Source organism: Gallus gallus, chromosome Z (assembly GCF_016699485.2).
Source record: "Gallus gallus isolate bGalGal1 chromosome Z, bGalGal1.mat.broiler.GRCg7b, whole genome shotgun sequence".
NCBI lineage: Eukaryota > Metazoa > Chordata > Aves > Galliformes > Phasianidae > Gallus > Gallus gallus.
In genome coordinates, this window is record NC_052572.1 from 66,024,406 (window position 1) to 66,037,902 (window position 13,497).

The 13,497-nt window shown below is 60.4% G+C and overlaps 2 protein-coding genes across 2 annotated transcripts; both read right to left on the bottom strand.

The window, feature by feature from the left end:
• LOC112530618 (PHD finger protein 7-like) lies at positions 1-3,448 on the bottom strand. The gene is made up of 9 exons (XM_025145024.2): positions 3,267-3,448; positions 2,864-2,955; positions 2,675-2,776; positions 2,293-2,417; positions 1,947-2,109; positions 1,752-1,858; positions 1,425-1,538; positions 1,155-1,273; positions 1-988 (listed from the first exon to the last, which is right to left on the bottom strand). The coding sequence occupies exons 1-9, from the start codon at positions 3,316-3,318 to the stop codon at positions 282-284; spliced, it is 1,581 nt and encodes a 526-aa protein (XP_025000792.2). The 5' UTR covers positions 3,319-3,448; the 3' UTR covers positions 1-281.
• A 5,979-nt stretch (positions 3,449-9,427) lies between these two features.
• On the bottom strand, positions 9,428-12,875 carry LOC112530620 (PHD finger protein 7-like). The gene is made up of 9 exons (XM_040656344.1): positions 12,694-12,875; positions 12,291-12,382; positions 12,102-12,203; positions 11,720-11,844; positions 11,374-11,536; positions 11,179-11,285; positions 10,852-10,965; positions 10,582-10,700; positions 9,428-10,415 (listed from the first exon to the last, which is right to left on the bottom strand). The coding sequence occupies exons 1-9, from the start codon at positions 12,743-12,745 to the stop codon at positions 9,709-9,711; spliced, it is 1,581 nt and encodes a 526-aa protein (XP_040512278.1). The 5' UTR covers positions 12,746-12,875; the 3' UTR covers positions 9,428-9,708.
• Positions 12,876-13,497: the final 622 nt, after the last annotated feature.

Below are 13,497 nucleotides of genomic sequence, written 5' to 3' on the forward strand. Positions count from 1 at the left end.
TAGGGAGTATTTTTAAGGTTTATTATTATTATTATTATTGCTATTATTGTTATGCCACGTGGAAGCACAACCGTCATGCGGGGATGGGACACGGCTGCTTCCGTGCTGTCTTTGGCAGTGGCTGTGGGGATGTCTTCTGTGATGCTGGACCCGGGAGCGGTTTTGTGCCCGGGCTGGTCCACAGGAGTGTGAAGGCAACACTGGTGGAGTATCTTCACGGTTTATTTTCTTTGCCGCTTGGAATCAGAGCCATCACGTGGAGCTGGAACACGGTGGCTGCTTCAGCGCCATCTTCGGGACCGGCTGCGGGGAGGTCTTCTGTGATGTTGGGCCCGGGAGCGGCTTCGTGCCCGGGCTGGTCCCCGCTGCCTGGACCGGCTCCCACGGCCTCCTCGGGGCCGGCTGCGGGAAGTGGAAGCGCGACGCCCCACTGGGGATCGGCTTCGAGTGTGGGCCCGCCCTCGCTGCCTGGACTGTCTCCTGCGTGCAGGCAGAGGGGAAGCCCTCGAGGACCTCGGTCGTGCTGGTGCGGCCGAGGTGCGGGTGCTTCTCTGAGCCCCTGGGGTTGTTGCATGGCTCCCACCACAATGTCTTCGGGGCCGACTCTGGGAGCCCGGGGCCCGGCCTTGCAATGGGGAGCGGCTTCTTGTGCGGCCGCCCCCCCGCTGCCTGGGATGCTGTGTGGGCGCTGGTGCCTGGGAGGTTCTGGAGGACCGTGCGCCTGCAGCTGGAGCCCGTCTCCTCCCACCACGTCCTCGGCGCTGCTGACATATGTCCCGCTCCTCAGATGGACGTGAGCGGGTGGTATCCTGCTCAGCCGCCGGCACTCCGGGCTGGGCGCTGAGCTCAGGCAGCTGGGATGGGCTGGATGCTGCCTGACTAGCAGGACCAGAGCTGGTGTTGTCAGGTCCTGTAAAGCCGTGGGAAGGCACCGATAGCTCCTGGCTGGGGGTGCTGGGGCTGGCAAGCTCAGAGTTGGTGCGGGAGGCTGTAAGGAGAGACAGGAAGCTCAGCAGGATGAACACGCAGCCCCAGGGGCAGGACAGGCTGCCATCCCTGGTGGGGCAGAGAGACCGTGGCAAGGCCACCCTGAGCACCCGCTGCCAGGCCTTGTCTGGCCCCAGTCCCGTGGCAAGGAGCTCTTTGCCTCTTACCAGTGCCCGCACCAGCGCAGGTGTCGCACTCCCACGTGTCTCTGCCGGCGGACCAGAAGGAGCAGTTCCAGTGGGTGCCCTCTGCGGCACAGGAGCTGCAGAGGAGCAGCCGCCAGCGCCTGGGGAAGCAAATGGGTTGTGGCTGTGAGGATGAAGAGAGCCAAGGCAGGGAGCAGCTGGCACGACTCTGGTGCTCCATCCTTGCTCCCCCAGCCTGTGGTGAGGCTGAGAGCCCACACAGAGCTGCAGAGGATTGCAGAGGTCACTCACCCCTCTTCCTGTGCCCTCTCCCTGCCTCCCAGGTAAATGCACATGCTGGCATCACAGCGCCTGTGCCTTTCTCGCAGCGGCTGGTATGCTGCGTCGTCCCACCACGATGGTCGTCTGCCAGAGAAGAGAGGGAATGTGATGGTGCCCCAGGTGTGAGGCAGATCCAGGGCATCCCTGCTCATCCACCTTGAGCTCCTTCCCAGCTTCTCCATGAAGCTGAGACCAATGCTGGCAGGATGGCAAGGGACTGGGCCTGCCGGGGCAGTTCTTGGGCAGGCGCCGCACCTGTGCCTGAGCGTCTGCAGAGCCAGGCAGAAGGACACCAACCTGACCGGAATTTGGATCCCCAGTGTGGTCATTCGGGATCGGAATCGCCCTTTTCCTCCGCAGACGGGGCAGAAGAAGCGCATGGTGGCAGCGTGCAGGGCATGTTTCTGCAGGAGAAGCACAAGTGTGAGCGTGAGCGGGGCGGGGTGCTGCTGAGCACCGGCCGTGCCCACAGGGCGAGGGGAGGGCTCCTACCCTGATGCAGCCCCGGTGGAACCAGGCCTGTTTGCACACGGGGCACACCATGGTGTGGTAGGACGTGCTGTCCCCCACGGGCTCCAGGCAGATGACACAGCTGGTGTTCTCAGATGGAGCTGCCTCCGCTGCCTGCCGAGGGCGATGCTCCCAGCAGAAGGACCTGGGCAGGAGGACAGAAGGGATGAGCATGGGGAGAAGTGCTGCGCGGAGGGCTGAGGACCAGGAAAGCGCGCCAGGCCTGGGCTCTGGCTCTGGCAGGATGCTGGGAGGTGTCGCTGCGGGTTCCTCCCTGGGAGGAACAGGCAGGGACAGCAGCTTGGCTGCTGCTGCTGACAGCCCTTACCTGTGCTGCCCAAAGTATTGGGTGATGCATTCCCCATCCTCAGTGCAGGGCAGATGGAAGCTGCGCTCGCAGCCGGTCTCCGCACAGGTGATGGCAGCTCCCCTCCCGCCACAGACAAAGCAGTTCTGGAAAGAGCAGAGCAGCCCCCATCAGCGGTGGGCTCAGGGCCTCTGCGGCCAGCCCCACTTCTCCAGGCAGGGCGCAGGGTGTGGGCACTGCTGCCTCACACTCCGCAGAGCTGCCTGGCAGATGAGGCTCGTCTGCTATGGTGGGACTTTGTCCTGGAGCCGGTTGGAAGGGCCGCGATGGCTTTCTTTGGGCCCAGGCAAAGCCAGTGCCAGCCTCTGCCGGCACCAAGCTCCCGTTCCGTTCAGGTCCTCACCTTCTGCTCTGCCAGCTGGACTGCGCGCTGGACAGCACTGATGGAGAAGCCAAAAATTCCCCCCATTGGGCTTCTCCATTCCAAAAGGCCATTGGCAAAGAACTGTAGGAGAGAAAAGGGCAGGATCTCGTGAGGCTGGATAGGAAGGGAGCATCCCAGGCAGGAGCCCTAGCCCTCGAGGGAACTCACCAAGCAGAACTGGTGGGCACAGAGCCCACCGTTGGCAAATGTCTCCCCGCAGATGTCCGGGTTGACCTGTGCCCGGCGGCACAGCACGCACACTGGAGAGGAAGGAGAGAGCAAGCAGTGAGCACCTGGCAGGGCCGGGTGTCGCTGGGGGCCATCCCCCGGGCTTGCTCCAGGCCTGCCGTGCTGGCTGGGTGGAAGGGAAGGAGGCCTTGTAGGCCCAGCAGTGTCAGCGGGCAGCCACAGCCCAAGCTGTGCCCCCTGGCCAAGAAGCGGGAGGACCCTGCCTGCCCGCAGCACTGGGTAGCCTCTGCCCGTCCCTTCCTCCCCTCCCAGCCGCAGGCAGACCCCCAGCAGCCCTGTGCCCGGCAGCGGGGAGCCGCGTGCAGGGATACGGTGCTCTCACCTGGCTCCCCAGAGTTGGGGGCCTCCTCCGTCCCTTTGGACATGATTGGCATCGACGACGAGAAACAAGAGAGTCGCTGCTCTCTCCACGCCTCGCCAGGCCGCACTGAGCACGGCCCCAGCCCCGCAGCCTTTGCTCTGCTCCCCGCCTCATGCGTCACAATGGCCGCTCCCTGACACCACTGTGACATCACGGCCACCATCTCACGGGGCTGAGGGCGCGGCACCCACGCGGGAGGGCGGCAGCTCCTGTGGGCAACGCAGAGCGAGGGGCCCGGTGCTGCCATCAGCAGGGTGCTTGCATCAGCAGGGAGCTTGCGTCAGCAGGGAGCTTGCATCAGCAGGGAGCAAGCATGGCCTCCATCAGGCCTTTCGCACGGCGCCCGTGCTGGGGCATCGCAGCAGAGAGTCTAGTAAAGGTCTGCGGGTCAACAGCACAGCCGGCGTTTCTAGTGCGTGTGCTGACCGACTTTCCGTGGTCTGATGGTGACAGGACAAGGGGGAACGGCTTTGACGTGAGAAAAGAGGAGGTCGGGTGAGCTGCGAGAGGGAATTCCTCACTCGGAGGGCAGTGAGGCCCTGGCACAGCTGCCCAGAGAAGCCGTGGGTGCCCATCCCTGCAGGCACTCCAGGCCAGGTTGGACAGGGCCCTGTTCTAACCTGACCTGCTGGGTGGCAGCGCTCCCATGGCAGGCGCTTGGGCTTGGGTGGGTTTTTTTGATCCTTTCCTATCCAAGTCTTCACACATCAAAGCTTCTACCCTTCTACAGTTCCCAGAGGCAAAGTGGCATAGGCAGGGCACTAGGGCACTTCAAGCCTGCATATAAAGTGAGTCAGACAAACTTCTGAGGTCTGCTTTCTTCAACCTGCTGGCAATGGCCACCCAGCCAGAGACAGGAGAGGAGCTGTCCCTTGTCCAGGGCTGCAGTCCTGGAATCACACTGGAGCATGCCTGCTCATCCAGCCTGACCCCGTTTCCAGCTTGTCCACGAAAGTCAGGCCAACGCTGATGGGAGAGTCCCCATGCCTAGATAGGAGAGGCGCCCTCTGTGGAGATGTTCAAGGCCTCACTGCGTAGGGCTCCAGGCAGCCTGATCTACTGGGTGGCAACCAACACACTGCAGGAGTTTGGAACTTGATAGACTTTAATGTCCCTTCCAACCCAAGCCATCCCAGGATCCCGTGTTTCAAAACGTCTACCAGATCCAGCATTAAGCCAGATTACCAAGACACCTGCCCAGCCAGTCGTGGCACCTACAAAGGCTACCACGGTAGTCAAGCATGATTTTTTCATAGTAAATCCAAGTTTACTACTCTGGATAGCCCTTCCCCCTCCCCTCGCTTTGAGATGATATCCAGAATTAATTGTTCCTGAATGGCCTATGGTTTCCTGATGTAGTTTCCTGACCTTTTTGGAGATTGGAATGACATTGGCTATCCTCCAGTCTTCAGGCATCTCTCCTGTTCTCCATAGCGTTTCACAGATGATAGACAGCTGGGCTGTAAACGCACACTTCTGGCTTGTGTCCCGTAGCTTCTCGTCTACCCGGACCCCCAAGTCCTTCTCCGCAGGGCTGCTCTCAAGGAGATCCTCCCCCAGTCTACATAAATACGTGGGATTGCCCCGGCCCAAGCGCAGCACCTTGCATTTGGCCCTGTTGAAACTCATAAGGTTCACGTGGGCCCACTTCTGCAGCGTGTCCAGGCCCCTCTGGGTGGCTTCCCTTCCCTCCACCGTATTGGCGGCACTGCTCAGCTTGGTGTCGTCTGCAGACTTGCTGAGGGTGCACTCGATTCCATCATCTATGTCACTGATAAAGATGGGGAAGAGCACCGGTCCCAGGAACGACCCTTGGGGGATACCGCTTGTGACCGGCTTCCACCCAGGCATAGAACCGTCAGTCACAACCCCGTGGCTGCGACCAGCCAACCAGTTCTTAGTCCACTGAACAGTCCATCTTTCAAAACCGTACCTCTCCGATTTAGAGAGAAGGATGCGGTGAGGGACCATGTCAAAGGCTCTGCATAGGTCTAGGAAGATGACGTCCATCACCCTTCCCCCATCCACCGATTGCCATCACGCCATCACAGAAGGCCACCGGGCTGGTCAGGCACGATCTGCCCTTGGTGAAGCCACGCTGGCTGTCTTGGATCACCTCTTTGTCTCCTATGTGCCTTAACGTGGTAACCAGGAGGATCTGCTCCATGATCTTCCCAGGCACAGAGGTGAGGCTCGCCAGCCTGTAGTTCCCCGGGTCACCCTTTCTCCCTTTCTTAAAAAATGGGAGTCATGTTTCCCTTTTCCCAGTCACTGGGGATGTCACCCGACAGCCATGATTTTTCAAATGTGATGGAAAGCAGCTCAGCAATCACGTCAGCCATTTCTCTCAGAGCCCTCGGATGGATATCATTTGGCCCCATGGACTTATGTGCATTCAGTTTCATGAGAACGTCTCCGACTTGTTCCGTGGTTACAGTGGGATGGAATCCACTCCTCTCACCCACACCTAGAGGTTCAGGATCCTGGCAGACATGAGGAACCTGACCACCAGTGAAGACTGAGGCAAAGCGCTTCTTGAGCACCTCAGCTTTTTCCATGTCTGAGGAAGCCACTTCCCCATCCTCATTTATCAGAGGGGAAATGCTGTCCTTGGTCTGTCTCCCCCCTTCCCACGTACCTGTAGAAATCCTTCCTGTTATTTTTCACATCCCTTGCCAAGTTCAGCTCCAGCTATGCCTTGGCTTTCCTGGTCCTATCTCTACACATGCAGACAACGTTCCTATGTTCTTCCCAGGCTACACAACCCGGCTTCCACTTCCTGTACATTGCTGTACATTTTCCGTCAGTTTCAGCTGCAGGTCCTTCCTCAGCCACGCTGGTTGCCCGTCTCCTCTGCTCCATTTCTTCTGCTGGGGAACGGAGAGCTCTTGCGCTGGTGTCTTTAAGGAGCTGCCAGCTCTGTTCTCTTCCTCTGCCCTCAAGGACGGTTTCCCAGGAGATCCCATCCAGCACTTCCTCGAGCAGCTGGAATTTTGCTCTCTTGAAGTTCAGGGTCCTGCCTCTGCTTTTTGCCAGGCCTGCATTTCTCCAGATGGCAAACTCCACCAGGGCATGGTCACGACAGCCCAGGCTGCCTCCAATCTTAACTTCTCTAACGCTCAGCTCTCCTTTGGTGAGCTCCAGGTCCAGCAGGGCTTCACCTCGGATCGGTCCGTCCAGTGCCTGGACGAGGAGGTAATCCTCAACGGACTCCAGGAATCTCCTGGATTGTGTGCCACCTGCCGTGCTGCTATCCCAGCAGATATCCGGGTAGCTGAAATCCCCCATCAGGACAAGAGCCTGCGAGCGCGACACCTCCCGCTGTTGAAGCAGGAAGGCCTCGTCAACAGGCTCCACCTGATCAGGTGGCCTGCAGCAGACCCCAACCACTAGATGCCCTTTACTGGACTGACCCCTGACTTCCACCCATAAGCTCTTGTGGTGGTTTTGTGATTTTTGTTGCCGGTATTCCACATCAGAGCATCGTGTAAAGCAGTGGGAGTTAAAGAGTTAATGTTCTGGTTCTGTGGACTGCCTTTATCGGGCATTTTGGTTCTCGGGGGGGAGGGGTGGGGTGGCATTCCCCAGAGGACTTCTCGCCCACAGGAAGAAAGGTGGAGCTCCTGGCAGGACACGGGCCTCTTTCCCGCTGGCGGATTCTCTCGGTTTCGCGGCAGAGAAGCACGTGGTTCCCTCTGCAGTGTATAACGCAAGGCTTCGGCTTTGGACACTCTCATTTTGTTTGATTTTATTGGATTTAGTAAATTAAAGCTCTTTCTTAGATCGTTGCTGTTGCTCGGTAATTTTTTTCTCTGTTAGACCCACCTGCTATCTCCCCACCCTTGCCCGCAAGTCTGCTGCCTCATTAGTCACAGGGCCAGGCCGACCGGTCGTAAAACTTCAACGCTTTTCTTTTTTACCCTCCCTCCTTTATTTTGGGGGCCTGCTGCCTCTGTCACGGATGCAGATCTGGAGATAACTCCGTGACAGCTCTCAGCCAGGTCATGGCTGTTACTCAGACACAGCTCTCTGCAATCTGTCCACTTCCTAACACAGAGGGCAACACCCCCTCCTCTCGTCCCCTGCCTATCCCTTCTGAAGAGCCAGCAACCCAAAGCGTTTCTTTGTCCCGCCGCGCTTGACTCTCTTCCCTCATCGGATCTAGTCCAAAACCCCAGACTACTTGCTTTACCCTAGCAAGCCTCATTGCATCCCCTTCCCCCTTCCTACCTAGTTTAAAGCCCTCTCGATGAGCCCTGCTAGCTCTTGGGCTAGGATCCATTTCCCTCATAGAGACAAGTGACAGCAACCTGCAGCCATTAGACCGGGTGCCGAGTAAATTGCCCCATGGTTGAAAAGCCCAAAGTCCCTGTGGCGGCGCCAGCCTCTCAGCCACTTCTCCATTACCTGAGTTCTCCTACCCGACTCCATGTCCCTCACTGCTGCAGAAGGGACAGAAGAAATTATCAGTTGTGCTCCCACTCCGTCAACCGACTGCCCTAAAGCCCTGAAGTCTTTTTTTGAGTTTGCAGGCTTCTCTGAGCTGCTTCATTGCTGCCTGCCCGAACTGTCAGCAATGGCTAGGAATCAGAGGGATGGACCAGGTCTGGGAGTTTTCTGTGCCCTTGACCTGGGCCCCAGGGAGGCGGCACAACTCCCCGTGAGTCCGGTCCGGTCTGCATATGGGGCCCTCCGTTCCCGTGAGGAGGAACAGTACAACAGTACTGTTCCTGTACAGTAACCCTTCTGTCCGTCTTAGCAGAGGCAGTCTGGAGACACAGAGCCGACCAGCTCTCCCTTGGCACTGTCTTAGGCAAAGCTTCCCGTGCCTCCTCGCTCACCTCCCCTTCAGTTTACAGTGCCTCTAAAAAAAGAAAGCAACATCTGTCACTTAAGGGCACCTGGGGAAGTGAGGTTGCCAGAGAACGGGTTCGCCCACGATGCCGAGCTGGGACTGTCTTCCAGTTCTGCCCGTCTCTCAGGACCCCCCTCTCTGCCCGACAGTGACAGGACATGGAGTCCATCACTTTCTGGGGGGTGTCTCCCTGGCGCCTTCCTCTCTGGCATGCCTGGGAGTTACTCCACCGGTCAATCTCTTGCTCTCACTCCCTGATGGCCCTTGACCTCTCCGCCTCCTCCTTGAGCTCTGCCACCATGCTGAGCAGATCTTCCACCTGCTCACACCTCACACAGGTGGAGTTCCCGCTGCCCTCAGTGGGCAGCAGCAGGCTCAGGCACTCCCTGCAGCCGGAGACCTGAACAGCTGCATCCTTGGGCAGGGCCTCCATCTGGGTCGCCACAGTCTTTGCGGGGCAAGCTTGTTGATCAGTGGAGACCGTGGTAGATCTGTGGTCTGGGAGACTGCCGGAACGTCAGCTGGTCTCCAGAGCGAGGAGGTTCAGTACTTCTGCGCCGTCCTGCACAAGCTACCACACCCGCTGCTGCAGTATGCTGTGGGAGCTGCGCACACACTGCCTTCTGCTCCCTGCACCTGGTGGGCAGCGATGCACTGAGGCCCTCCCATAAGCTTCTGCTAAGGCAAGGGGCGTGGATGCAGTTCCGTTGCCCTGGCAACGCCGATGCCACATCAGCTACTCTCACGAGAACTGTCGGGCTGCTCTGTTGGCTTGAGGTTCCCCTGGTAAAGGAACCCACCGAAAGCCCCCTGTACCTTGCAGTCAGGTGCTGCGGTTCTGGCCGGGGTGGCTCTGAAGCAGCTAACCTCGGCAGTCAAGGATTATGTCAAGTATCATCCTGTGTTATCTTGCATTCCGATATCACATGTAGGAAATTGACTTTCCTCCTCACATGGCTGCCGCTGTTTTGTTTTTAGTCCCGTCACCCATCTCCCTACTTTCCCCCCCTTTTCCCCTTTCCCCGCTCCTGGGATGTGGGTCTGTGGATCCCCCTTCCCCATTAGTCCTGGAAACAGGCTGTCCCTGCCCCTTTTTATTCAGGCTGTTGGGCCTGTGGGCGTGCTGTCCCCCGTCACGGGCACAGACAGGTCTAAAGATAACTCCACGACAGCCATCTGGGAAGGTGCTAAGGAGAAGACAACCCCGTGGTCTCAGCTCCTACCACTGCCCACCGCAGGACAAGCAGAGAAGAATGAAGCCAACGTATAGGGAGTATTTTTAAGGTTTATTATTATTATTATTATTGCTATTATTGTTATGCCACGTGGAAGCACAACCGTCATGCGGGGATGGGACACGGCTGCTTCCGTGCTGTCTTTGGCAGTGGCTGTGGGGATGTCTTCTGTGATGCTGGACCCGGGAGCGGTTTTGTGCCCGGGCTGGTCCACAGGAGTGTGAAGGCAACACTGGTGGAGTATCTTCACGGTTTATTTTCTTTGCCGCTTGGAATCAGAGCCATCACGTGGAGCTGGAACACGGTGGCTGCTTCAGCGCCATCTTCGGGACCGGCTGCGGGGAGGTCTTCTGTGATGTTGGGCCCGGGAGCGGCTTCGTGCCCGGGCTGGTCCCCGCTGCCTGGACCGGCTCCCACGGCCTCCTCGGGGCCGGCTGCGGGAAGTGGAAGCGCGACGCCCCACTGGGGATCGGCTTCGAGTGTGGGCCCGCCCTCGCTGCCTGGACTGTCTCCTGCGTGCAGGCAGAGGGGAAGCCCTCGAGGACCTCGGTCGTGCTGGTGCGGCCGAGGTGCGGGTGCTTCTCTGAGCCCCTGGGGTTGTTGCATGGCTCCCACCACAATGTCTTCGGGGCCGACTCTGGGAGCCCGGGGCCCGGCCTTGCAATGGGGAGCGGCTTCTTGTGCGGCCGCCCCCCCGCTGCCTGGGATGCTGTGTGGGCGCTGGTGCCTGGGAGGTTCTGGAGGACCGTGCGCCTGCAGCTGGAGCCCGTCTCCTCCCACCACGTCCTCGGCGCTGCTGACATATGTCCCGCTCCTCAGATGGACGTGAGCGGGTGGTATCCTGCTCAGCCGCCGGCACTCCGGGCTGGGCGCTGAGCTCAGGCAGCTGGGATGGGCTGGATGCTGCCTGACTAGCAGGACCAGAGCTGGTGTTGTCAGGTCCTGTAAAGCCGTGGGAAGGCACCGATAGCTCCTGGCTGGGGGTGCTGGGGCTGGCAAGCTCAGAGTTGGTGCGGGAGGCTGTAAGGAGAGACAGGAAGCTCAGCAGGATGAACACGCAGCCCCAGGGGCAGGACAGGCTGCCATCCCTGGTGGGGCAGAGAGACCGTGGCAAGGCCACCCTGAGCACCCGCTGCCAGGCCTTGTCTGGCCCCAGTCCCGTGGCAAGGAGCTCTTTGCCTCTTACCAGTGCCCGCACCAGCGCAGGTGTCGCACTCCCACGTGTCTCTGCCGGCGGACCAGAAGGAGCAGTTCCAGTGGGTGCCCTCTGCGGCACAGGAGCTGCAGAGGAGCAGCCGCCAGCGCCTGGGGAAGCAAATGGGTTGTGGCTGTGAGGATGAAGAGAGCCAAGGCAGGGAGCAGCTGGCACGACTCTGGTGCTCCATCCTTGCTCCCCCAGCCTGTGGTGAGGCTGAGAGCCCACACAGAGCTGCAGAGGATTGCAGAGGTCACTCACCCCTCTTCCTGTGCCCTCTCCCTGCCTCCCAGGTAAATGCACATGCTGGCATCACAGCGCCTGTGCCTTTCTCGCAGCGGCTGGTATGCTGCGTCGTCCCACCACGATGGTCGTCTGCCAGAGAAGAGAGGGAATGTGATGGTGCCCCAGGTGTGAGGCAGATCCAGGGCATCCCTGCTCATCCACCTTGAGCTCCTTCCCAGCTTCTCCATGAAGCTGAGACCAATGCTGGCAGGATGGCAAGGGACTGGGCCTGCCGGGGCAGTTCTTGGGCAGGCGCCGCACCTGTGCCTGAGCGTCTGCAGAGCCAGGCAGAAGGACACCAACCTGACCGGAATTTGGATCCCCAGTGTGGTCATTCGGGATCGGAATCGCCCTTTTCCTCCGCAGACGGGGCAGAAGAAGCGCATGGTGGCAGCGTGCAGGGCATGTTTCTGCAGGAGAAGCACAAGTGTGAGCGTGAGCGGGGCGGGGTGCTGCTGAGCACCGGCCGTGCCCACAGGGCGAGGGGAGGGCTCCTACCCTGATGCAGCCCCGGTGGAACCAGGCCTGTTTGCACACGGGGCACACCATGGTGTGGTAGGACGTGCTGTCCCCCACGGGCTCCAGGCAGATGACACAGCTGGTGTTCTCAGATGGAGCTGCCTCCGCTGCCTGCCGAGGGCGATGCTCCCAGCAGAAGGACCTGGGCAGGAGGACAGAAGGGATGAGCATGGGGAGAAGTGCTGCGCGGAGGGCTGAGGACCAGGAAAGCGCGCCAGGCCTGGGCTCTGGCTCTGGCAGGATGCTGGGAGGTGTCGCTGCGGGTTCCTCCCTGGGAGGAACAGGCAGGGACAGCAGCTTGGCTGCTGCTGCTGACAGCCCTTACCTGTGCTGCCCAAAGTATTGGGTGATGCATTCCCCATCCTCAGTGCAGGGCAGATGGAAGCTGCGCTCGCAGCCGGTCTCCGCACAGGTGATGGCAGCTCCCCTCCCGCCACAGACAAAGCAGTTCTGGAAAGAGCAGAGCAGCCCCCATCAGCGGTGGGCTCAGGGCCTCTGCGGCCAGCCCCACTTCTCCAGGCAGGGCGCAGGGTGTGGGCACTGCTGCCTCACACTCCGCAGAGCTGCCTGGCAGATGAGGCTCGTCTGCTATGGTGGGACTTTGTCCTGGAGCCGGTTGGAAGGGCCGCGATGGCTTTCTTTGGGCCCAGGCAAAGCCAGTGCCAGCCTCTGCCGGCACCAAGCTCCCGTTCCGTTCAGGTCCTCACCTTCTGCTCTGCCAGCTGGACTGCGCGCTGGACAGCACTGATGGAGAAGCCAAAAATTCCCCCCATTGGGCTTCTCCATTCCAAAAGGCCATTGGCAAAGAACTGTAGGAGAGAAAAGGGCAGGATCTCGTGAGGCTGGATAGGAAGGGAGCATCCCAGGCAGGAGCCCTAGCCCTCGAGGGAACTCACCAAGCAGAACTGGTGGGCACAGAGCCCACCGTTGGCAAATGTCTCCCCGCAGATGTCCGGGTTGACCTGTGCCCGGCGGCACAGCACGCACACTGGAGAGGAAGGAGAGAGCAAGCAGTGAGCACCTGGCAGGGCCGGGTGTCGCTGGGGGCCATCCCCCGGGCTTGCTCCAGGCCTGCCGTGCTGGCTGGGTGGAAGGGAAGGAGGCCTTGTAGGCCCAGCAGTGTCAGCGGGCAGCCACAGCCCAAGCTGTGCCCCCTGGCCAAGAAGCGGGAGGACCCTGCCTGCCCGCAGCACTGGGTAGCCTCTGCCCGTCCCTTCCTCCCCTCCCAGCCGCAGGCAGACCCCCAGCAGCCCTGTGCCCGGCAGCGGGGAGCCGCGTGCAGGGATACGGTGCTCTCACCTGGCTCCCCAGAGTTGGGGGCCTCCTCCGTCCCTTTGGACATGATTGGCATCGACGACGAGAAACAAGAGAGTCGCTGCTCTCTCCACGCCTCGCCAGGCCGCACTGAGCACGGCCCCAGCCCCGCAGCCTTTGCTCTGCTCCCCGCCTCATGCGTCACAATGGCCGCTCCCTGACACCACTGTGACATCACGGCCACCATCTCACGGGGCTGAGGGCGCGGCACCCACGCGGGAGGGCGGCAGCTCCTGTGGGCAACGCAGAGCGAGGGGCCCGGTGCTGCCATCAGCAGGGTGCTTGCATCAGCAGGGAGCTTGCGTCAGCAGGGAGCTTGCATCAGCAGGGAGCAAGCATGGCCTCCATCAGGCCTTTCGCACGGCGCCCGTGCTGGGGCATCGCAGCAGAGAGTCTAGTAAAGGTCTGCGGGTCAACAGCACAGCCGGCGTTTCTAGTGCGTGTGCTGACCGACTTTCCGTGGTCTGATGGTGACAGGACAAGGGGGAACGGCTTTGACGTGAGAAAAGAGGAGGTCGGGTGAGCTGCGAGAGGGAATTCCTCACTCGGAGGGCAGTGAGGCCCTGGCACAGCTGCCCAGAGAAGCCGTGGGTGCCCATCCCTGCAGGCACTCCAGGCCAGGTTGGACAGGGCCCTGTTCTAACCTGACCTGCTGGGTGGCAGCGCTCCCATGGCAGGCGCTTGGGCTTGGGTGGGTTTTTTTGATCCTTTCCTATCCAAGTCTTCACACATCAAAGCTTCTACCCTTCTACAGTTCCCAGAGGCAAAGTGGCATAGGCAGGGCACTAG

Excerpts from the sequence above, each read along its gene's own strand:
- LOC112530618 (XM_025145024.2), bottom strand. The coding sequence starts at position 3,318 with ATGCCAATCATGTCCAAAGGGACGGAGGAGGCCCCCAACTCTGGGGAG. Across the intron at positions 2,110-2,292 it reads CAATACTTTGGGCAGCACAG|GTCCTTCTGCTGGGAGCATC; the intron begins GTAAGGGCTGTC and ends CCTCCTGCCCAG. Across the intron at positions 1,274-1,424 it reads GAGAGGGCACAGGAAGAGGG|GCGCTGGCGGCTGCTCCTCT; the intron begins GTGAGTGACCTC and ends TTGCTTCCCCAG.
- LOC112530620 (XM_040656344.1), bottom strand. The coding sequence starts at position 12,745 with ATGCCAATCATGTCCAAAGGGACGGAGGAGGCCCCCAACTCTGGGGAG. Across the intron at positions 10,701-10,851 it reads GAGAGGGCACAGGAAGAGGG|GCGCTGGCGGCTGCTCCTCT; the intron begins GTGAGTGACCTC and ends TTGCTTCCCCAG. Across the intron at positions 10,416-10,581 it reads CTGCGCTGGTGCGGGCACTG|CCTCCCGCACCAACTCTGAG; the intron begins GTAAGAGGCAAA and ends CTCTCCTTACAG.